This window comes from Cololabis saira, chromosome 13 (assembly GCF_033807715.1).
Source record: "Cololabis saira isolate AMF1-May2022 chromosome 13, fColSai1.1, whole genome shotgun sequence".
Taxonomy (NCBI): Eukaryota; Metazoa; Chordata; class Actinopteri; order Beloniformes; family Belonidae; genus Cololabis; species Cololabis saira.
This window is the reverse complement of record NC_084599.1, coordinates 9,373,683-9,398,775: the sequence shown is the minus strand read 5'-3', so window position 1 is coordinate 9,398,775 and position 25,093 is coordinate 9,373,683. Positions and strand designations below refer to the sequence as shown.

The following is a 25,093-nucleotide window of genomic DNA, read 5'->3' as shown; positions in this document are numbered from 1 at the left end:
TCTTCCCTACATCTGTTGTCTCGGTAATGTCCCTATAGACCGGTGGTCGGCAACCCGCGGTTTTTCAAAAATGTTTGACCTTTTTTTTCCTTTTTTTCCTTATTTTTTTCTTCTTTTTTTCCTTCCTTTTTCCTTTCCTTTTGTATCTTGACATTTTGACTTTTTTCTCGAAATTTTGACTTTTTTCTTGACATTTCGACTTTTTTCTCGACATTTCGACTTTTTTCTCAACATTTTGAATTTTTTCTCAATATTTAGATTTTTTTCTCAACATTTTGATTTTTTTTTCCAACATTTCAACTTTTTTCTCGACATTTCGACTTTTTTATCAAGATTGTACTTCAACATTAATCTTGAAATTTCGTCTTTTTTCTCGATATTTCGACTTTTTTCTCGACATTTCCACTTTTTTCTCGAAGTGCATAATGAAAAAAAAAAAATCTTTCCCCAGTTCTAACTAATGTACAGTAGATACATGCAGCATGTGCTGCCTTCATTCTAAGGCTTATATATACAAGACTTTTAATTTTTTGCGGCTCCAGACATATTTGTTTTTTGTGTTTTTGGCTTTTTTTATGGCTCTTTCAACATTTTGGGTTGCCGACCCCTGCTATAGACCAAGAGAAAAGGCATTTTTCTAAACGCAAAACCATAGATGTACAAGGTGATCTAACATTTTCTTAAACTAATGGAAAGTGTTTAAACCTGCAGTGCTGCAAAATCAAACCTGAAAAAAAGCATTAAAGAGATGCATATACAGGAAATATGTAAACAGACATTTCAACCACAAGAACACTCGATATAAGTGGTTACAAAGTCTGTCCTGTTTCCATTCCATAGATGAGATTTACGTTCTTCAGATTATATATACAACACAAGCTGGAGGGTGAATCTGCACAGAACTGCACAGTCCTCGGATGGCTGCAAAGAAACTGTGGTGAGCAGCTTGCTGAGGTATTTATGAATATCTTCAACCTCTCCCCGATGCTGGAAAAAGTCCTTGCTTGCCCTACTGCAGACATTACTGTGCCAGTGCCAAGGAAAGCAAAATTCACAATATGAATGATTATCATGCAATTGCTCTGACACCACCAATAACACTCGGAAACACTGGTTCTCTCACAATGAAGCTTTCTTGGACTGACATCAGTTTACCTAACGACTGATCAACAGAGGATGAGGTCCCTCTAGCTCCAAGCAGCCCTGATTCAGTTGGAGGGAAAGGACACATACGCGCGGTTGCCAGCTGTAGACCGTAGCTCGGTTTCCAAAACTGTTACCACGTCCTAGCTGTGGTTTCGTGCATAACTATGAAACTCGATCCTCAGCATCTTGATGGAGCGTTACCAGGCAGTTTGGCCCCCATTTCTCCTCCAGCATAAACCTAAACATGGGCACACCACAAGGCTGCGTACTGAGCCCTGTCCTATACTCCCTCTTGACTCACGACTTTGTTGCATTCACCACCAACACCATCATAACATTTGTCGATGACACAACAGTTACTGGGCTGATTTCCAATAAAGATAAATCTTTTCAGCAGAAGTGCAAAATCTGGTAGGATGGTTCTCTGTAAACAATGTGACCCGCGACAATGGTGCTTATTGTTAATTTCAGAAGATCACGTAATGAGAATGATGCTCCAAGCGTTGTCAACAGGGCCATGGAGGTGTGCATTTCAAGTTCCAGGTTCTTGGGCAGATACAGTACATGCATTCATCACATTATTAGGTACTCAGTGAGTGTATATCTCAGCGGACCTCGTGTGGACAGCCTACTACCAATGCACTGTTAAAGAAAGCACCACAATGACTGCAAAAAACCAGCCTTCCCAGCAGGTGCTGCTAACCAAGTGGTTTTCAAACTGTGGGGCACACCCCACTAGTGGGGCGCAGAGGTACTGCAGAGGGGCGCGGGAAGACAGAGCGGAGCTGTAAACTAGAGGGCTGCATTGGGATTGGGTCCCGCAAACACAAATCTCGCGGGAGCGGACGGTTTGAACTCTCCTGCGGGCGGCCAAAAAAAAAAAACTATGCGGGATCGGGATGGAGTCTAGCGACAAGTTGGAAATCAATGACGTGGAAAATAAACCTCAAAGAAGGTCTTTACATATTCATATATGGAAAGGATTCTATATAAGCCACCAGGTTTCTTCCTTTCCTTGCATATTATTTCAATGTTTTTTCATTTTTTGTTCAATTTGTCTTATATTGCTAAATAAATTAACTAAAAACTAAACTAAACTACAAAACTAAGACAAGGCAAGGAAAGTCAGATATTTGGAGAAACTGCGTTTAGTGTCTGTGGCGCAGGGATTGGGACCTCAGTCGGTCAGCAACATTACAATACAATATAAAATTATAGTTGGGTTTTGTGTCTTATTATTAGTAGAGTAATGTTTGTACAATTATATACAATTCATTCTGTTAGGTGGGGGGGGGCTCGAAAATATTTCCAATTCCCCAAGGGGGGCCTGACTGAAAAAGTTTGAAAACCACTGTGCTAACCTATTTCCGCTGCATCACATTGAATCAGTTTAAGCCAGCAGAACCTGCACGTATGGACCCCACACACCCATGCCACAGTTTATTCAAAACTTTCCCATCCAGGAAATGCTGAATACCTACAGGCTCTGATATAACGTATAAATGAACGTATTCAGTCTGGTGGAAAACTGGAAAACTTCTGACATCTTTGCCCCCTTTGAAGCATATGGATCTCCGTTGCAAAGCTTGATAACGTGATTAGGTATACGTCTCTGGACCGAAACCTTTAACTTACTAAGAAAACTTTGTTCTGATTTACAGAATTTTAAATATTGTTACTCTTACTTACATTCTGTAAAAAAATAACAGTAAACAAACAAAACATTTACATTACACATTTACTCTTTCGTAACATATTCTTTGTTTTCTATTATTGATAAAGCAGTGCAGCCATGTTCAAGGTCATTACTGGATTGTAATTACTATTGTATTTTTATATGTAAGAGGATACAGTACATATATTGTGGAGAAGTTGCATGGAATCTTGTACTTAAATAATAAAGTAAAGTAAATAAAGAGATTGATTGATTAATTTGCTTATATTTGCCTGTACTTTTATCTTATCGCAGATGGTATAAATCCTATCCTGTGTATAAGGGCTGCAACACGTGGCCGCTGCCATTCCCTCTTGCAATACTCAACACTTAAAGGTTGTTGTGGATACCAAGTGAAGAGTTTAATGTGTTATCTTGTCAAAGAATTCTGCAAACAGAGCTCAAAGCTTGTTTTACTGTTGCTTACTGCTCAGGACGGGGGACTGAATCGAAGTCTGTTGGACTGGATCTGCAATGAAGCTGCTTTTTCTCTCCAGAAGTGCCCTGCGTTTAAATTTCCGACTTGAAATGCAACATGCAGATGGAAACATATGTAGCTGCGCACAGCCCCAAAATCTGTATCTGTTCTCAGGTGCTCTGCCTTTTTCTGTGTGTTGCATCCACAGAAAATTTAGTTCAAAATCTCTGAAATTTACGTAAACCTACTGGAGTTGCAACAGTTACTTTTTACAGGTACTGCAACACAAATAATTCCCCTGGTAATGAAACAAAAGGAACAGAAACATGTTTTCCTCAGGTCTAACTGCCCTGAACTGTACGGCATGTCAGAGACAAACAATCAAACAAAAGAAAATCTCGTTAGTGGGAGTAGATCAGCCCGGCATTAAGAGGATTTATTATGTTTTCGGACTGATACAAACTCTCTTCTGGCGTACAAAATCTTACTGTCAATATTTTCTATCAATGCACAATTGATATTTCAGTAACTGAAAGTGATGAAAGTGAGACATTTCACTCTAAATTTGATTGCAGCACTACATCTATGTCACACAGAGTTGAGACATAAGCAACAAAAGGTTGGAGAATTAAGTGGAGGAACCCTTGAGGGACATCTTTTAACTAATCGGGTTAATCAATAACAATAATCTATAACAATAACAATAACAGCATGAAATTAAATAAATAAATAAATACATTATAACAATAACAGCCGTCACATTTTTATGCTATGGTCCCAATGCCAGCCTAAATTCGATTTTTAACATATCAGAATCTACAATGCTAACCTTCTAGTAACGACGCTGCATAAACAACCAAAAAGGGAGGTTTAGGCCCAGTCCCAATCCCCCCCTAGTCCTACTTTTCAGCCCTAGAATGCTTTATGTCAACATTTGCACACTGAATCAAACTAAAAAAACATGGCAGACATTTCTAATTTTTAGTGAATAAAATCAATATTTTGAGTTAGTTTCTGCATAAAAATGCGTTTTGATTACATTTCTAGCGAGAAACATATATTTTACTTTCATAACATTCACTCAGTGAATGTACATAATCACTCGCTTGCTCGTTGTTGCGTTGTCTTCAGATCTCGCCTGATTAAAGGCTGATTTATGGTTCCGCGTTACACCAACGCGGAGCCTAAGGCGTAGGTTACGCGACGACGCGCGCTGTACCCTACGCCGTAGGCTTTGCGTCGATTTAACGCGGAACCATAAATCGCCTGCGGCTCTTCTCATCCCCGAAAACATCGGAGCAAATTTCTTAAACTGAGCCCAGGTTGGGGATCTTAACTAGAGTTGTCCCGATCCGATCACGTGATCGGAAATCGGGGCCGATCACGTGATTGCAGACTCGATCCGGACTCGGACGTTATGAGCCGATCAGGAATCAGATATATATATATATCAGGGTTTCTGTTGTCCGGTAATTGCCGGACTTTGTCCGGTAAAATATGCCGAAGTCTGGTATTTTATAATTTCTCCGGTCAAAATGTCCGGTGAAAATACTCACTGGCGCCGACATCCATTGTGCGTTGATTTATGGTTCTGCGTCGTACCGACGTCTACAGCGTAGAGTTCGCGGCGACGCGCACCCTACGCCAGACCCTACGGCGTAGGCTCTGCGTTGGTGTGACGCAGAACCATAATTCCGGCTTAAAAGTAAACAACATGCGCCCAAGTACCCGTGCATGACAGGCAGACACACACGGGGAGAAGAGACAATTTCTTTAATTTTTATTTTTTTTTAAAACTTTATCCTTATGAACGCAATTGTTATATAGGGTAGTCTAACTTTCCTTATTTTAATCAGAACACTTTCTTTTTTCCTCTTCGGCGTGGAGTAGTGGGCTTGGAGCGGCAGCCATCGGCTAGTTTTTTCTTTTTAGATCCGAGGCTTTGCGTAGATGGTGGCTTCCGCAACTTTCAGGCGCTTTTTCTGCGCAAGCAAGCTTTATAGATGAGGCCCCAGGACTGAAGCATAATACATCCATGGACTGAAGCGGAGCTGCGGCGCCGACATTATGGTTCCGCGTTGGTGTGACCATAAATCAACGCACACGTGGAGTAGTGGGCTCGGAGCGGCAGCCATACACCGCATGCGCGCAGAGCACGCCTGTTTGTTTTGAAGCTGAAGCAGCCCTATGCTTAAAAAAAAAAAAAAAAAAGAAAAGAAAATGTTTTTATACTGACTTAAGAATGTTCAAGCTGCCTACCTCCTATGTGCTCAGTTTACAGTACACATGTTAAAATATAATAAAAGGGTCATCCTGCATAATTTTCTTTTCTCTTCTTCATTTTTTATTGTTTTATAAAAGTATCGGATCGGGACTCGGTATCGGCAAGTCCTCAAAATCAAAGGACTCGGACTCGGACTCGGGGGCAAAAAAACCTGATCGGGACATCCCTAGTCTTAACGGTTACTTTTACACCTGAAAAAATATTAAAACTTAATAAAGTGGCATATTAACAGCACTACAGCGGAAATTAAAACAGCTTTTAGCCTGCTTCCTCTGGGCTTCCTGATATGGTGTGACGTATGTGCAAACGTAACTACGCAGTCGCTGACGTACCCGAACGTAAACCACGCAGTGACGTAGCAAGTGGTGTCCCAATCCCTAGGGAACATTACAAGGGCCCTACCCAAGTGGCTTCATTTTGAGGGCTAGTGGTAGAAAGTAGGGGGTGTATTGGGATTGGCCCTTAGTGAAGTGACTTTGCCGTTGTCACAGGTGGTTGTTTGGAACCAAACAAGTTACAGGAAGTTACGGCGGATGTTTCTGTGTACTAGTTTACTTCAGGCAGCTGTCTCCACCAGTAGGGCAGTGCAGTGGGATGGATGGTGTTGGCTAACGGGCAGCTGAGGACATGTCAGTTACATCCATCACTCTGGGAGGGAAAGTAATCCGATTTGAGCACCGATCCAGACGGAGATGTATCTGGGAAAATCAGATTGAAGTCACATTTGAAATCACCTCCATTGATGTGGTTTGAATCCAGTTGGGAAAAATATGGTTCATATAGTTTTAATGGCTGTTCAGTCAGTCAAAAACTCTCTAGATACAATCTGAATATACTATTAGTGTTGTCCCGATCGATCGGGCCTGGTCACGGCATTTTCAAAACATCGATATCGGCCAAAAAAGTATCGGGACATACCTAGTTATTAATGTTTTTAATATATATTAAATCGTTTTATATATCGTTGCATTTAACGGCAGCCGGAAGTGATGAAGTAAGCAAAACTAACATGGTTTACATGTTTGAATTGTATACACTCACAATTCAAGGCAATTCAAGGCACTCACAATCCAGGCATGTCCCACCTCCCGGTGGGACATGCCTGGAACACCTCCCTAGGGAGGCGTCCAGGAGGCATCCGGTACAGATGCCCAAGCCACCTCAGCTGACTCCTCTCAATGTGGAGGAGTAGCGGCTCGACTCCGAGCTCCTCCCGGGTGACCGAACTCCTCACCCTATCTCTAAGGGAGCGTCCAGCCACCCTGCGGAGGAAACTCATCTCGGCCGCTTGTATCCGCGATCTTGTCCTTTCGGTCACTACCCAAAGTTCATGACCATAGGTGAGGGTAGGGGCGTAGATTGACCGGTAAATCGAGAGCTTCGCCTTTCGACTCAGCTCCCTCTTTACCACGACGGTCCAGTACATCGACCGCATTACTGCGGACGCTGCACCGATCCGCCTGTCAATCTCACGCTCCATTGTTCCCTCACTCGTGAACAAGATCCCGAGATACTTGAACTCCTCCACCTGAGGCAGGACTTCTCCACCCACCCGGAGAAGGCATGCCACCCTTTTCCTGTCGAGAACCATGGCCTCGGTCTTGGAGGTGCTGATTCTCATCCCTGCCGCGTCGCACTCGGCTGCAAACCGCCCCAGCACATGCTGGAGGTCCCGGTCTGATGAAGCCAACAGGACAACATCATCTGCAAAAAGCAGAGATGAAATCCTGAGGTTCCCAAACCGGATCCCCTCCGGCCCCTGGCTGCGCCTAGAAATCCTGTCCATAAAAATTATGAACAGGACCGGTGACAAAGGGCAGCCCTGCCGGAGTCCAACATGCACCGGGAACAAGTCTGACTTACTGCCGGCAATGCGAACCAGACTCCTGCTTCGATCATACAGAGACCGGACAGCCCTTAGTAGAGGGCCCCGGACTCCATACTCACTCAGCACCCCCCACAGAATGGCACGAGGGACACGGTCAAATGCCTTCTCCAGATCCACAAAACACATGTAGACTGGTTGGGCAAATTCCCATGAACCCTCGAGCACCCTGCGGAGGGTATAGAGCTGGTCCAGTGTTCCACGACCGGGACGAAAACCGCATTGTTCCTCCTGAATCCGAGGTTCGACTATCGGCCGTAATCTCCTCTCCAGTACCCTGGCGTAGACTTTCCCCGGGAGGCTGAGAAGTGTGATCCCCCTGTAGTTGGAACACACTCTCCGGTCCCCCTTTTTAAACAGAGGGACCACCACCCCGGTTTGCCACCCCAGCGGTACTGTCCCCTTCCTCCATGCAATGTCGCACAGGCGTGTCAGCCAAGACAGCCCTACGACATCCAGAGACTTGAGGTACTCAGGGCGAATTGTATACAGTATATGTATATATGTTCATGTTGGATTAACAGTAAAAGAAAACTTGGGATAATTTAGTTTTAGTCCTCTTTTTTTTTTTTTTTTTAATTAATTGCCAAATTGTATTTGATCGGGAAAAAGTATCGGAAATGTATAGGGAGCCAAAAAAAGTGAAAAATTGGTGGAAAAATCGGGATCGGCAGATACTCAAACTCAAGTGATCGGGATCGGATCGGGAGTTAAAAAATCCTGATCGGGACAACCCTATATACTATTACATTCTGTGGTCAAAGCTAATTTAAAATGGCCTGAGGCCAAGTCATAAACACGTGGTCAGATGAATGAAACGTGAGATATTTTTGGAAACCGTGGATGCTGCCTCCTCAGGACTAAATAACCAGAATCCACCGTGGCACCAGCCTTCAGTTCAAATCCTACATCTCTGATCTGATCAGTTAGGATCTGTGGAGGAGTCAGTTTGAACAAAGGCAGCTGACAGGTAAACACAGATTTTAGAGCGACATGTGCTCCAATCCAAACATTTTTCTAAGGATAGTGCATTTCCTTGGTTAAAACATGTGATATGTTTTCCGTGTTCTGCTATGAATCAAATATGGATTCATGAGATTTACATTCTGCATTTAATTTACAGTTTGCACAGTGTCCCATTTATTTTGAAAACAGGGGTTGAAGTGTTTACTTTCTGCAGGGAATTTCCGGATCAGGCTCGGCAGAGTGTATCTATCAGAGCTGAATTGAGTTTACTACAAAGGCTGTTCATATTTACATACTTATTCAAATACATTTGTCATTTGACTGCAGTGCAAGTATATGTTTGACAGCATTCTCAACACAGGCACGTACAAAGGTTTAAAACCTACTGCTCCGCCAGCAGCTAAGCTACTAACTGTGCCTTTATGAATCATTTATATTTATCATGCTGCATTTCACATGTTTACAAAGCGAGCAGGTTAATACTTCCATCTAGAGGATTATGTCTGTAATGATCAGTTACAAGCCTATGCTTCAACAACTTTGTAAAAACATACAAACCATAAAATCCAGAACTCACATTGTGAGCATTAATAAATACAGTTAAAGCATATATGAACAAATAAAACAAAACATGAATCAGTTCGTAGTTCCTTCATGGAATCATTTTGTATTTAACTGTAGTTTAACTAGCGCTGATAAAAATAACTATTTTTGATGTTAATTGCTATAAATGGGGACACTTTATTTGCCTCATTAAAGCAGCACAAAGGAACTTTTACAGTTTTTAGGCCTGTAGGTTTGTTTTCACGGCACAGTTCAATATTTACTCGTTTGGTCTCCGTGATTATTTTCTTGAGACTTTTTGGAAGCAGAACATAAAGAAATGAGGGGGCCCACTGTGTCATCAGTACAACAAAACCTTTAAGAAACAAATTCAACTTTCTAAAGGTGATGTAACCAAGAGGCGGAGGCAGTTTTTTTTTTAACAGAAAACTGTTTCTGAAGCAAATAGTAGTGGGGTTTCTTTAGACCTCCACACCCAACACTTTCAAAGAGGAATAAAAAAGAAGGATAATGTACTTGGTAATTACATTGTCTAGACGGTTTGGAAAGAGGCTGCTGCAAACACATCTTCCTCCACAGATACTGAAAATGCTGGGCTTTTTCTTCATGGCTGCACTTGAAGAATGTGCCATGAAAAACAAAATAATCACGACTGCCGCTGCCGACACTCCCTCAACAGTTTCCACTGCCATCACCAAGGTTTTGGGAAGCTGGTGAAAGAAATAAAGGCCACACATACCACACAAGTATACTACTCAACAGATTAGCACAGAAAGGTTAACCTTATTATGAGGAGACGTGGTCAGAAAATAGGTCAGGAAAGAATTGAAACAGTAAATAAGTTAGATTTTTTTACCTTAAATAGAGAGGAACTGTGAAGGCCTTTGACGTAACCTCACAGACTGAACTCATAATGATGTAAAAAACACTTTTTGTGTAAAATTGAAGGTTCACTTGAAAAAATAAACTGGTAAAAAAAAAATTATCTACATATAAAAATCAAGGCTTTCTCAATGTAAAAGTAGTTTACATTAATTGTGATGAACTATTTTAATGTGGCGCTGAATCCATTATCATTTTCTTTGCCAAAGTTGAGCAAATATATTTTATGCAGCAAATACACAACTGTGTACCAAAATCAACAGTTAAGAGAAAATCATTTAAAACTTTAGAGCCAAACATTGGAGAAATCTGAAGGGGTGCAGCATCTTTTTGATAAAAAGGGACAGCATCTTTTAAAATCAGCTGGAAAGGAGAGAAAAGGACAAGAAGAGAAAGATAGAAAAGACAAGAGAAAAGAAAAAGGAAGAATAGAAGAAAGAAAAGAAAAAAGAGAAATAAAGCAGAAAAAAAAATAAATAAATAAATAAAATATAAAAAATACACAACCGTGATGGTATCATCACAAACATGACTCCGTACAGATGAAGTGATGAGGTGGCGCTCCCGCCTCCAACCTCTACCAAAGCTGCACACTGACATCAAGTGGTGAGACGACACTGTCAGCAGGTGAATCAGGAGCAGCAGCTTTGACTTCTCCCATCAGTGAGAACACAACATCACACAAGTGGCTCTACTGAGTCTGTTATCAGAAACAGATCATCTCGGCTCTCACGAAGGTAACAAAACTATCTCTAAGTGGTTTGCACTCAAATAATCCACAGTCAGGCAGGTTATGAACTAAAAGTAAGCCTGAGCTGCGTGTAACATTGCTGCAGTGAAGCTAAGATGGTCTGTGTTTTTAATAGGAAATTTAAAGGTTTTGGATAAACGAGATCTTATAAAAGACAAATGTTTAGGTGGCATCACCTGAATACATTCACAACATTCCTAAATCCAACATATCAATATAGCAGTTGTCAAAGTTTCTGGAAACAGACAGGAGGAGGAGGAAGAGGAAACAATCGTAGAGTTTCACAGTTGCAAATCATATTTACCTGATTTACTCATTAGTCTGATCCTTCTACACTGAAGCCCCTCAGTTATTGTCAGACTGGGACCGCCTGAGGTTTGTGTTTCAAGTTCTGACTTTGAAGAAAGTAATAAGAAATTCTGTAAGAAATGTTCTCTCTTATTGTTCTGACTTAAAGGGGACCTATTATGAAAACCACGTTTTTTTCTTGCTTTAACATATATAAAGTGGTCTCCCCTCAGCCTGACAACTCAGAGAAGGAGGAAAGCAACCAGATTCTGCAGTGTCTGTACAGCCGCCCGGATGAGCCGTCCAGTGTGATGTGGATCTACGAGCCAATAAGATTCTGCTCCCGTCGTTACGTAACCAAAATGCGATTTACATAGTTTGGCCTCCGATACGTGAAACCACGCCCACAACTAACTCCACCGGCCGGAGCTTACGCCATTTTTTCGTAGCGGTGTATCACTTCATTCAGGCAGCCAATCAGCACAGAGCCTCATTATCATAGCCCCGCCCACTCAGAATCCTGCATAGATAATTAGGTTAGAGAATGGGAAGATAAAGACATGGCTCAGAGGCTGAATTTCTCATTTATTTAGCAAAAACAATCAAAACCTTGTTTTTAAGACAATCAAGGCCTGTTTAAAATAGGTATTAGATGCCATAATAGATCCCCTTTAATTAAGCAAACATAACAAATGTTGGTAATCCTAACTAACTTAAATAAGAAAAGTTTATTCTGATATAATGTAAAACGGTATCTTGAGTTTATTTACCCGTCGACCAACTGTAGGCCAACTGCTGGAGAGCTGGAAGCATAGAAGGTTGAGACTGAGAGATCACTATGAACATAGCTGGGAGGTGTGTTTTTAGAGAGGCAACAGCTGAGCCGGTAACGTCTCCTGCATGATCAGCACCAGCTGGAGGCTACAACATACTACCAAAGTAAATACAATTCTCTAAGTAGATAATATGGACAGACAGTCCAATATCTGGGCTACAGAGAACCTTTTTCAGAGTGACATGTCCACGATCACGTCACCTGCTGGTAACAAGTTCTGCAAACCATCCTTCACTCTAAACTCTGGAAGCATTTACACAGTTGAGGTCCGGATTTTGGCAACACTTCAGTTTTTTTCTTCGTCAGCCATTCTTCTGTAGATAAGGTATGCTTGGTGCCATTGTCCCGTTGTATCACCCAGTTTTGGGTAAACATTGGCTACCAAGAGAAATTACCTCATATTTTAATACTTGTGGATTCAGAGAACTTCATGACCACATCATTGGATGCAAGGTGACCAGATCCTGCACCTCCACCATCGTGCTCAGCATGTTACCAGGTGTACTCGTGTGTGGTTTTCTTTGAATATAGTTTTGTGTATTATGGTCCAACATCTTCAATTTGAAGACAGTCTGCTGGGAGTCTTATACAGTAGTTTGTTTGTATCCAACGTGCCAATGTAAATGTTCTTTTTACAGATAATGTGATTTCTCCTGGCAACCCTTACAAACAAGTGTCCATGTGCAGTTGTATTATATCACTGTTGAACCTTATCCTTTAACATTGCAATGCGGAGTCTTATGCTTCTATTTGGAACGAATGGCTGGCTGTAACCGGGAACCACTGACATGTTCCTCCTCAAAAAGCACCAATCCAACGAGTCGATGGAACGAATGAGATCTGTCCACTCGGCAGCTTGTATTTCCGTCTACGCATTTCTCCCTACTATTTGGTCTACTACAGTTTCTGATTTCCTTCAAACTTCGTACTTTGTGATTATTCACCTGAATGTTGCACATCAGCATGTGGAGAATAAGAATAAGTGTGTAAATCATTTTTCACATACTACTTTTATTTATTTTGGCTTAGTTTCTGTCAGAGTAAGGTAATAATATTATTTTTTAAAGTAAGGGGCCAAATTATTTTTCAGCATGTATTGATTTATAAACTGTCTGCATCATCCTACACACACATGGTTTGGTGACACAAACTAGGCTTTTATCTTTTTTTATCTAGGCCTTTTCAAGCAGGAAAAAGAAAAGGATTTTTTTTTCTCCCAGCATTTGTTACTTGTAATAATTGTTATGAGTTCATTTATTATGAAGTCAAATTTGCATTGAACATGCAAAGCACATTTCATAAAAATCTTAAAAGAAGTTGCAGATTAGTTTGTCGTCGGTGGGTGTTTTTTTCAGAGTTTGATAAATCAACATCCTGTTTGCCACATGATATTGATGCAACATCAGTTGAAACATCTGTTCAAACACTCAGGATCTAATTTTATGTCGGGTTAAAATGTGTGCAGTTCAATGAATGCATAAACCTCGCAGGAGATCAACGTCTGTCAGAAAACAAGACGGGACGACCATCGCAAAGAACCAGATACTTCCTGAGGGACAGACAAAGAATATGGGAAAGTAGGAGAAACCGATGGAGATGAAGACGGTAAGAGGAAGTGATTAAGGCTCAAGTCTTTCCTTTTTCAAACCGTTTCCTCGCTGATGGACTCCCGGGTGACTTTCACGAGCATTTTATGTATAATTCAACGCAACGTGCCGAGATAAAACCTCCAATAGCGGCCGTGCTCTATAAGCTCTTCACAGCACATAACATTTTATTCATCAAATTAGTTTGCGTTGGTTTCGGATCCCCTGAGATGTCTTTAAAAGGTTTAGATGAAAGGACAGCATTAATTTTGGCACTTATCAGTTAAGTGACGGCTCAAAGTGACAGCCGTGCACTTCTTACTTGCAAATGTCTCTCCTCATTCATCTCTGCACCACGTCTGCTCCCAGCACACATATCTTGCATATTTCATTACGTCTTCAGACGGCTCTTTAAAACAGATACTGTGTTGCATGGTTTGAAAAGTTCGAATAAAGATGTGAAACTGTAACATCCATGTGAGCAGCTACATGTATGTTTTACGCCGAAGTGCATTAGTTTATCGCCAGGCAGAGGAATTTCTTCAATGGGATTTTTTACCTAATTAATCTCTAAATAAAGAGACGTATAAGCTTCTGGTTCACTTAAACTAGTTGTACCAAAGTTACGAAATTGAAAAGGTGAATAGACGATTGACTGTTGCAACAACGGTGGGACTTACTGGAGCACGGAGCGCTTTGGGAAGCTGAAGGTGCCGTGAGCGATGCGGTCCACAAAGTTCAGCTGGACCCGCTGGATTTGTTCACAGCGGAACAAAATGAAGTCGTATTTGAAGATGAGCAGAGAGTTATCTGTGATGGCAACAAGACGCTCCTTCTCATTGTTCCAGTGATCCACCCTGAAACAAGCAGAAAGCGTGTGAGTCAGTGATCCTTCTGTAAAAAAATAAATACATAAAACTTGGAAAAAAAAAAAAAGTATTCATAAGTCATATTTTAATTTTGTAGGTAGAGCTGCTTTTTCATCTTGAAACCAAGACAGGGATGAAGATTTCTGAGGAGGTCTTGATCAGTAGATCTTTACCAGTGGGGGTTGATTTCATGTAGGATATTGAAACAAGGCCAGCCTAGGCCAGTATATCAATATATGATTAAGATCATTTGCTTTTCGGTTACATTCACAGTTAAAAACTTAATGGCCATAATCTAATTGATGCACAAAAACACAGCTTTTTTTCTTCTAAATACACACCGCTGTTTTCATCTGACAGCGGGACGCAGCGCTAGTGGTAACGGCCACTTTGATGAGCTCCCACAGGCCCACACTCCTGTTTAATGGATATCCAGGTCCACAAAGATGAGGATTTGACCTGAATTGCTCATGTTTCTGCTTTCATGTGCAAACTACTTGATCGGTTTATGAAAACATTGTCAGTTTTTTCTAATGTTTGGTCAGAAAAAAGTATAAAAAGTCAACATTAGAAAAAAAAAAAAAGACGAAACAAAAATGTTGCTTTAAAGTGATTCCATGCTCAGCTGAGCTGCAGAGGCCAACATGAGAGCTCTGTTCCTCGGACATGAATAAAGGCGGGTTGGTCACTGAGCGGCTCCACGAAGTGCTGCACGAAAAGCAGAAAGTCCTTTTCTAGCATTATCCAGAAACTTCAAAATGTTAGGAGGTTTCATCTGAACAGAACAACCAAAAGATTAAACCAGGGAGTGTTTGAACGTGTACTTTCTGTGCTCCGAGTAAACGTAACGAGGATCTTTCATGAGAGTGTAACTTGAAATAATGTGATGACATTTGTACAAGCTGCAGTCTTGGTCAAGTACAGTGAGACGGGAGGAAGGGGACGACAGGCCAGCTGAAATTTGTCTGTGATGCTTTATTCCCATATAACAGTTTGTAACAGGAATACAGGGTTTTTCTTTTCCTTTTTATCCCTTTTTTTTTAATCTTTTGTTCCCTGTTATGAATTTCTGTAATAACCTTGTCAATATTTTTGCTGACAAGTCATTCTGTCTGATGTATAAATTAAAATCATTCTACTGATATTCTTTTCTTTTTCTCCTCTGTGAATAATACTGCTTGATTACCCAAATGAATCTGCCATGTGACATAATAATAGGAGCAGTAACTCTATGGGTGGTCCATTTATTTAAGGTTGGTATTCAGTGCAGTGTTAGCGAATATTACGGGATGCCGGTTCATCAGAATGCCATCATATCAGTTATATAAAATGGGACTAAAACTGAGCGTTGATACTGACCAGGAGTCACATATTTTCATCACCACCATCGGGGTATGTTGTGCACTCAGTTCAAAGAAAATGTAAAACATTTGGCCATTGTGGGTCAGATGTTTGCCTCGGGTCAAATGGTTGCTGTATCTTACAAGCATATACTATTTTTCTGGTCTGTGTTCACACACACGTGCACACATGGATCTGCTGTTTATAACAACACAAAAGCCAAATGTTCAAATGCGTGATGATTAAAACTGAAGCTGAAAAGACTCATCAGCAATGAAACAAGCTGTTTGCATGTGAGCGTAGAAGAATAAACAAGTTTACATAAACAGCAAAAAGGCCCAAGTGTCTTTGCACTTGGCTGAACTCATTAGATAAGAGTCTGTGGTCCGCAGGTCTGGACCAAGCGGACGCCTCTTGTCATCACTAGTGGACTGTGAACATGTCAGGATAGTTGGTGTCAGCAACAGTTTTAATTAGAGCAAGAAGGAGTTTTTATTTATAATCTAACTTAACTTTATTTTATTTACAATCTTTTAGCTTATAATTGTGTCTCAACAAAAAATGTGCTTCAGGACGGAATTGGGACATTAATTTTTTAACTGGCTTGTACTGTTAATGCAACTGATTATCAAGCATTTACTTTGAATTAGAATATACTATATATATTATATATATATATATATATATATATATATATATATATATATATATATATATAGTTTCAAACCTTTTTTTCAGGTTAAAAAAAGAAAACCAGTTGAACAAAAATACCTTTTAAACCAACTCTGAATGTCTTCTTCCATTTTTATTTCTAAAAATAAGCTCCACAATTTCCTTTATATGGAGTAAAATCGTAAAAAAACAGAATTTCTCTGTTGATAGCTTTGAAAGGGAAGTGAATCAACGTGCATATTTTGTTCCGTATTTACAGTTCTTGTTAATGTGTACCGAATACAGATCTCGCCATAAAATGAAGATAACCTGGAGTGATTATTCCTTGGACAGAGCAAGTGAGTTGTAACATATATACATCACTCCAGAGGGGCTGTATGTGTCATCGTCCTTTTAACCTTGCGACAGCACAAACATGGAAATTAGCCGGATTTACACCTTCAGCAAGGTCAAATTTCAGGAATTTCTGGTATTCTAATCAATTGACAGCAGCAGGTCATCACTCAAAGATCTTGCACATGAATTAATATAGGTCTACTCTCCTGCACATTTCTTCTGACTAAATAAATCATCTGTCAACAGTCATATCTTTTCGTGTAGAAGGCTGTAAACATTTCTGAAGTAGTTTGACATTTTGACATTTGTAATTGTGGAATGGGATTTACTTTTTTGGAGAGTGCTCCAAGATGCAATTTGAGCGAAGAGTGATTTTGGTTTGGGTTGGACTTCAGTATTCAGGGTTTGTTGCAACATTTTAGGTAGATAACCACCATTTGTTTGACCTTCAGGGTTTTTGGGGAGTTTTGGTTTCATGTCATTTATATTTGGACTAAACGTCAGTTATTTGAGACCTCCAACTTTGTTGATGTTGATTGAGGTTTCGCAGCACGATGTATTTCATGGGAAGAATTTACAGTCCCACTCCAGCAGAAAACAGTAAGTTTTGAAATCTAAAGGGAATCTCATGAACTTGAAATGGCTTAGATTCTGCATACAGTATTACCTCGAATGTGGTTCTTCTACTATACTAGTTTGGTAACAACAACCTGGATGGATCATTTGCATTGGGACTCCCACATGAAACAGTAGTGCTTGTTTGCAGCCGTTTCTGCAGGCAGACAGGTAGCTATTCATCCGGGGTGAATAGTTGGAAAGGAACCAGATGATTTGGTACAAATTTAGGAACCAGCAGTTCAAAAAGATGAAGTCCACACTGCAATGTTTCCTACTGAACCGAATCTACTTCCGTTGTAGGGAAACATGTGTGGGTAAAACGTTAAAGTTTACAGAATTTTGTGACATCACAGCCATGAACGGATTACGTCAGGTAGGTCATCTTTGCAACAAGAACAAAACACAGTAAACAGCTTCTTCTCCGTCTTGTTACTCTCGTCTACACCTGGTCTGTTTGGAGCACCAGCTTATTTCCTTGGTTCCTCACAGTGCATGTAAATCATATGTAAAGCCTCGCCCTGCATGTGGTTAGGATTTTCTTTTATTTAATTGTGATGAATGATATTGATTGGGTGATTTTGTTCACATGGCTAATGACAAGTGGAAAAAAAAACAAGGTTACAGACATATTATCAAGATTAAAAACAAGACTTCTATCAGAGGGGAACCTTAAGAGAAGCAGCCACTTCCTCACAAAAAGGTCAAAGTAATGGCGAATAATGAATGAGGACATCTGCACTCCGATCACTGCCGGCATGTGAAAACCTTAGAAACTTACATTATGAAATATTAACTTTTTTAAGGATTGAGCATGAAAGTTTGGTATCCGAGACGTCTACCGGATCATAAAAGCTTATTATTAAACTGCTCGGCCTGTGTTGAGTGTGTTACTCTACGACGTGGAAGTCAGATGGGAGAAATGAAGTCAATCATATCCTGGTCATGTCTCTTTATCGCACCAGAACTTAGCTATTACAACCAATAGTCTTCCACAGCAGAATGTCCTCCGGTGTGTGTTATATCAGAATCAGAATCACGTTTATCTGGCCAGGTCAGGTCAGACAAGACATGGAGTTTGATTCGGTTGTTATTGCTCACTCTACCGTAAATAGGTAAATAGGTAATAGACAGATGACAGCTCTTATTAACATTTATACAATTTTTAAAAAGTGAAAGGTGCAGCAGAATGAGGTAGATATGATGATTGGAAGGTGCATTGTCACAGCATATGATGATGTTATCATAATTACTGTTATTATTGTTATTATTGTTATTGCACGGTGATTGATTGATTGATGGCACATGTGTGTGTCATATATGTGTGTTATGTGGCTGCACAGACTTAAATGATTTTGTACATTTGTCATGTTGTTGTTTCCATGAGCAGCAGTTAATAGACTTGTCACATTTAAAACTGAAATATATTTAGTTTGTTCATTTCCCTCCACGGATTAATGAAGTGTTTTGAATGTGAACTGCTCGTTTGATGGCTGTACGGGCAAACACCAACACATTGCATTCAGTGCCATCAAAGTGCCTTGTGGATGAATTTCATGGGCTGCTTCAATAACCCGGGCCAATACGAAGCTGGATTGGCAACTACTGTAACATCACATTCATAGAGGACTCAGTTCCAACTGTTCATGACAAACCAACGAATGATGGAAATGTTTTTTCAAATATACAACTTCTCATGGTTATGTTTGTGGTCTCTCCTTAATGTCCCTGTAAAGTTAACAGTGTTTGTCTGCCTCATTAATAAAGTCCTAAATGAACCGTTAACAGAGAAAGTGAACTGAACTTGTTTTTTGTGCACACTTACACATCCTCAGGATTCCTATATAATAGTTTTGATTATTGTTTTGTATTTACAGCCTTGTGCCCGTCTCCTCAGCTTCACGTAGGCCCCACTCACCCTGCATTCACACTGAAAGCGTCAAAAATCTCCTGACGCCAGCATCGCGCTGCTTGGTAGATTCATACGGAAAACTGCATCACTGTGGACGCCTGCAGTGGGCGGGGCTAAAGCTGCAGTGGGCGGGGCTAAAGCTGCAGTGGGCGGGGCTAAAACTACACTGCAGAACTGGAGGGAACAGTCTACACATACTGTATCTATATACAGCGTGCACATCTTCAGTTTCCTATTTACCTACTAACCTTTATACCATAGATCACACTTTGGGAAGCCTTCTTTATATTTTAGCGTTATTTCTGCGTAGATAAGAGTGAGTTTGATGCTCCTTAACCAGGTTGGTCCTGGATCAACATCAACCATCATCGTTGGTCCCGGTGAAGCTGCAGTCTGTCTGCGGTGAACACTGACACACCGGGTCAGAGCGGATTTGGTCATGATGTTTAAACTGTGTTTTGTGATCAATAAGCACGGTTCTTAATTATTTTTCGTTGGATCAATGTAGCAAATAAAATCGTTGGGACCATCCAGCTCCTCAACATCAGATACATGTTTCACGTGAGCAGTTCAGGTAAAAACGGCAGTCAAATCAGCAAAAATGTCTGGTGGATGAAATATATTAATTCCTGCTAAAATAAGTTTGTTAGTGCACAGCTATGATCATGTATTCATGTGAATGAGTGTACGTTTGTGTGTACATGAAAGTACAATCTGCATTGAGGGTTCTCGCTTCGGGAATCCTGGTCTGTGATTGGACGCTGCCTCGGCGTCACCGCTGCTCATTTGCATAAAGTTCAGATTTTTCAAATTCAAATTGACGCGCTGCTCCCGCTGCTTCTGGTGCCTCTGCTGCTGTCGCTTTTTCATAGAAAATTAATGGCAGCCGGCTGCCTATGATGCCTGTGACGCTTTCAGTGTGAATGCAGGGTCAGGGTGTGTGTGGGAGGACTCTCAGCCGGGTAGCTGCGTCGGTCTCTCTCCCATGTAGTGACAGGCCATCATCCCCTCCAGACACACTCAGGGGTATCCTCATCCTCCTCGTCCTCTTCATCCTCCGTGGCTTCACTCCATCTCTGACATGTACGCCTGAGCCGCTGTGTTTTTGGATCCGGAAGCCTTTTTTCCCTCTGAAACGTTTTCAGTGGAAGCAGGAAAGGCTGTTTGTCGTCTGGAGAGGCTCATTTGCATTTTAGGCAAATGAGCAGACCAATACATGTCACAGAGAGTAAAAAGGTGTAATATATCACCTTTAAAGGATATTGCTAATCTGCATGTTTTAAATAATGCAGTTTTAATTTTCTCTACACTGCAAAAACTCAAAATATTAACAAGAATATTTGTCTTATTTCTAGTTAAAATGTCTCATTTTTAGTCAAAAACTCTCATTACACTTAAAACAAGTCATAAGCAGAAAAATAACTTTCATTTTCACCTGTTTCAAGTAGATTTTCACTTGAAATAAGTAGAAAAAATCTGCCAATAGAACAATATTTTTTTGCTTGTAATGAGAAGATAAATCTTGTTCCGTTGGCAGATTTTTCTACTTATTTCAAGTGAAAATCTACTTGAAACAGGTGAAAATTGCCAAATAAGTTATTTTTCTGGTAATGAGTCTTGTTTTGTGTAAGTGTAATGAGATTTTTTGACTAAAAATGAGACATTTTAACTAGAAATAAGACAAATATTCTTGTAAAGATTTTGAGTTTTTGCAGTGTAAATCAGTCATCAGCTGACTGTACCTGAAACAAATCTAATCTATCTAAGTCCTTTTGGTTTCAATTATCTTACTATCTGCAGGTTTTTCTGCTCTCTATAAACATAAACTAAATTACTTTGAGCTTTGGACAAAACAGCTAGATTACCAGTATCAGCTTGGGCTGTGTGACATTGTGACGTCCGTCTTTATGTATTTTTTGGACACTGCACCTAAACAAACACAAAAACCTTCTGGGTTGTCTGACACCCTTTAAAACCAACGCTGCTGGGTATTCATTACTGTTTGGGCATGAACTATTAATAACTCACAGCATTAAAAGACTGGATTATGTGAAGGATTTCTGTTGAATTTGGTCACAATAACATGCTTATTCTAGGTTTCTTTCTTTAAGTGTTCAAACAGGTGTCCATAGTTTAAGTGGGTGGGGTGGTATTAATGTAGCTTCTTCTGCTTGGTGCAAATTCCTGTTTGCATGGTGACATGAATAATGTGGTGAACTCACTCTGCCATCAGCCAGATACCGTGGACGCTGCCGTCGACCTCCGTGTTCACCAGAGCTTCCACGTCCCTGATGGCCTGGGTGAGAGTGCCCGGCTGAGGAGACAAAAGCACGGCTGTCACTTTCTCATTTTACACTGTGACAATCACAACAAGTCCTTGGAAAGCTTTATCTCTGCGCAAGCAGGAATGTGAAAATGTCAGCATGTCTGATGAAACTCACAATAAACCAAAACATCACTTGGAAAAACTGACTATCTAGTCATCTTAGGCATCTGAGCCCACGTGGAAACATTTCATTACACGGTTCTTTTGTTTTCAATGTTTTTGTGTCATTGTATTGTGGTTAATTTTTTGCAGTGCCAAATTGGAGAAATTAAAAAGATTAGGAGTTTATGCTGGGGTTTCCCGATAATCGTACAGAAATCTAAGGCTGGTCCCGATTTGGGGATATGACCCAAGTGTAATCCAACAGAACAGATCTGGACATTTTTTTTTTTTTTGAGAAGGAAAATGTCCTTGAAGCTTGAAGCATTGGGGTGAACCCTGACTTACGAAAAGACAGCTCAGGAGTAGTGATGAAGAGCCAAATGTCAATACCAAAAGGTCTCACCTCATGACACATGTCAAGACTGCACGTGTCATGAATGTGCATGTTTTATATTGTATGTCAGGGTGCATTGGTCTCCCAGTTTTTATCTTTTTGGTCTCCCAGTTTTTATTTGTTTATTATGCTTATTTTTCAATCAAAATTTCAAAGCACCTTGTATTTCATGTACCTGGACGAAAGGTGCTATATAAATAAAATTTGATTGATTGATTGATGACACATCTCAAAGTCGGTCTGTCTGTCTGTCTGTACATGTTTGATCTGAGACACACCAACTTCAAATCTGATCAGCCATAGCCATCCTGAAACCATGACAACGGGATGAGATCAGTTTGACTTTTCACAGATTACCTGCTTTTGTGTAATGGACACTAGGAATGGGCAATATTTTACCGTTCACGATATACCGTCAAAAAAATTCCCTGCGGTAAGAATTTGTCATCTCGCGGTAAAAACGATAAATTCCCATTGATGACGTTTTTGTGTAAAGCCTAATTTGTGGCATGTTCCAACCACAGGTTAATTTGCACATTTTATTTATATTAGAAGAGGTCATCACTGATTGGATTTTATTTTTCAATGACCCTTTATTTATTTGTCCTATTTCTTTATTTATCAGGTTGTATTTTTTTCTACTTTGTGATTTTATAAGCTAAGAAAACTTGAAGGACAATGGTACTTTTGCTGTTTGCACTGTTATCCCACTGTTTAAGCTATACAGTTTGAATAAATGTTGAATCTGTATTTATATTTTAAACTTGTTTCATTTGAGTCATTACAGTTTTGCAGTACAGGTGTACTAATTTAATTGGTTTTTATTAATTCAATTTAATTGGTGTAGTTTAGTAGCATTTAGTATTCTTTTAGAGCCGTGATTTGGGGGCTCCAAAGACTGAATGTGGTGATAGATTTATAGTTAAAAAGGTGGAGTTGAATTAGTATTTTTTTTACGTCATTTTTATCGTTATCGGGATAAATGCCAGAAATTATCGTGATACATTTTTTAGTCCATACCACCCATCCCTAATGGACACCTCTTTTGCATGTAGAATTTAGCTTAAGTATTTTGCAAACACAAACAAAGGCAACAACAGCATGAGACTTTAGGGACATTCACGTGTTCATATGTCACATACTACTTTTAAATCTCCATGCTGAAGTCTCGAAAGGTGTTGTGCACCTGAATTTGAGCAGGGGTTAAGTTATGTTCATCACCACCAAAATGTATATGCAGGCATTGATTAAATTTGAACCTTTAAGCCAAAACGTAAAAGCTGTATCATATTTCTCCTGGGCAAAAGTTGAGTGACTGGAATCCGTTCATGGCAGTCAAATGACTGGAAAAACCTGAATTACAGCAGACCAGTGGTTTCTTTTTGTTAAATATCAACCTCTAAATAAATAAATAAACAAACCCAGGCACAAAGTGAAATTGGTTCCTGGTGACATGATTCTGGCCCGAATGAATGAAACTGTGCCACATCTGCAGGATACTTCTGCTAAATGTCAGCTTTGAAATAAATAAATAAACATTTGGGTACAGAACGAAACTTAGTTCCTGGTAGCCAAATGGTTTCTGGCCCATATGAATGGAAGGAGTGCGGATCTGCTAAATGTCAGTCAATGAATAAATGCAGAAAAGTAACTACATTGTAACATATCTACTCTCATAAACGCACAACCATCTAAAGTTTTAGCATTTTCCTCTCAATCCCAGCGTGTCGTAATTCCGACACACATTAAAACATTTGAGTTGTTGGCAGAAATCTTTACCCGCAGCACGAAAAACTTCCTGGTTCTAAACAGGTCCAGGCACGAGTCCCCGGCGGGGCCGCCGTGGGGGGAGCGGGGGGTCGCGGAGCCCGACACCCGGCTCTCCGCGCCTGCTGGGCGGCCAGCGGCCGGCGGAGGGTCCGCTGGTCCGCCGGAGGTCGAGCTCAGCTGTTCCTGCTGCTCTGCAGCTGCAGCTGCAGCCTCATCCTCATCCATAGGCTTCCACAAAACTACGAAGATTGTTAAAAAAATAAAAACACTAATGTGGATGTTTGAATATCTGCGGAAAGGCTGTTTAACAAGAAAATGTTTCTCTCCCCTAACAGATAAACGACTTTCCCGGTATCGAAACTTAAGTGTAGTTTGCTACAAAGTTGAGTTGTGACAGAAACATGAGGATAATGAGGCAGCAGCACAGGTGCAACACTTCCTTGTTCCGCGTGGTGCGTGTTTTTATATTCTAAGGCCTGAATTATGGTTCTGCGTTAAATCGACGCAGAGCCTACGGCGTAGGTTACGCGGCGACGCGCACCCTACGCCGTAGAATCTACGTTGGTGTAACGCGGAACCATAAATCAGCCTTAAGGGCGGTGGAGCCACATCTCTGCAGATATGGTTTACAGCATCCCAGAATATGCAACTATTCCCTCAATGATCTGTTTAAATCATGTGTGATTGATGACTTAGATTGCACACTTATTTACAGCCGTTTAGGCTTGTTTTGCCTTTTATTTTGAAGCCAGTGAAGCAGATGTTGCCATCCCACCACCATCTTTGACTCAGTCTGCAGGGACGTGACTTGAATTGTTTGTGCATTTTTTTTAAAGTTTTTTTACATATATTTTTACATATATTAATTTACAAATGAACAACAGAAAACTCTTATTTATAAGAAAGTATCATGTTAGTTTGTTATCTAGTCATTTTGATTGTTGATTGCATGTTAATGGTTGAGTTTCATTTTGTTTAAATTGTATCGTTTTATTGTTTTAGGGTGGCATTAATCAGATAAAGATTTATAAGATTTGCAAATCATTGTACTCTGATTTGTTTAGAATTTACTATATCAACGTTTTTAGGGGTAGGGGTTATACAAGTAGACTGATTCCTATATTTTACGCTAGTGTCTTCCTCACAGACATGATTAGATGTCATGTCAAGCATAATTAGTAGGGCTGCATAACAGCTCACATCGTTTTAGGAAGTCCCAATATGTGCAGTTCCTCCAATGATCACTAGTAGCTGACCCCAAATGGGAGCCCATTTCCACTGACCCCCATGTCAGGGAAGGGAAGGGTCCCGGCCCAGCTTGGTTGTCCTTGTTTCAGCACCGGCAATATTCATTGTAGATGTCATTGGCAGCACCAATCTGAAATAAAAATGAATGGACGAGTTCAATTCATTAGAGTTCATTAGAATTTGCATTCA

The 25,093-nt window shown here is 40.3% G+C and overlaps 1 protein-coding gene across 1 annotated transcript in view; it reads right to left on the bottom strand.

Moving 5' to 3' along the window:
* The window catches only part of tprg1 (tumor protein p63 regulated 1), a 37,971-nt gene extending 13,886 nt beyond the window's left edge, over positions 1–24,085 (bottom strand). The window contains exons 1-3 of the mRNA XM_061737013.1: positions 23,666–24,085; positions 21,287–21,378; positions 14,000–14,176 (exon numbers count right to left, since the gene is read on the bottom strand). Coding sequence (XP_061592997.1) covers positions 14,000–14,176; positions 21,287–21,378; positions 23,666–23,881 — 485 coding nt within the window. The 5' untranslated portion in view covers positions 23,882–24,085. The remainder of the gene's footprint in view (positions 1–13,999; positions 14,177–21,286; positions 21,379–23,665) is intronic.
* Between the last annotated feature and the right edge of the window lie 1,008 nt (positions 24,086–25,093).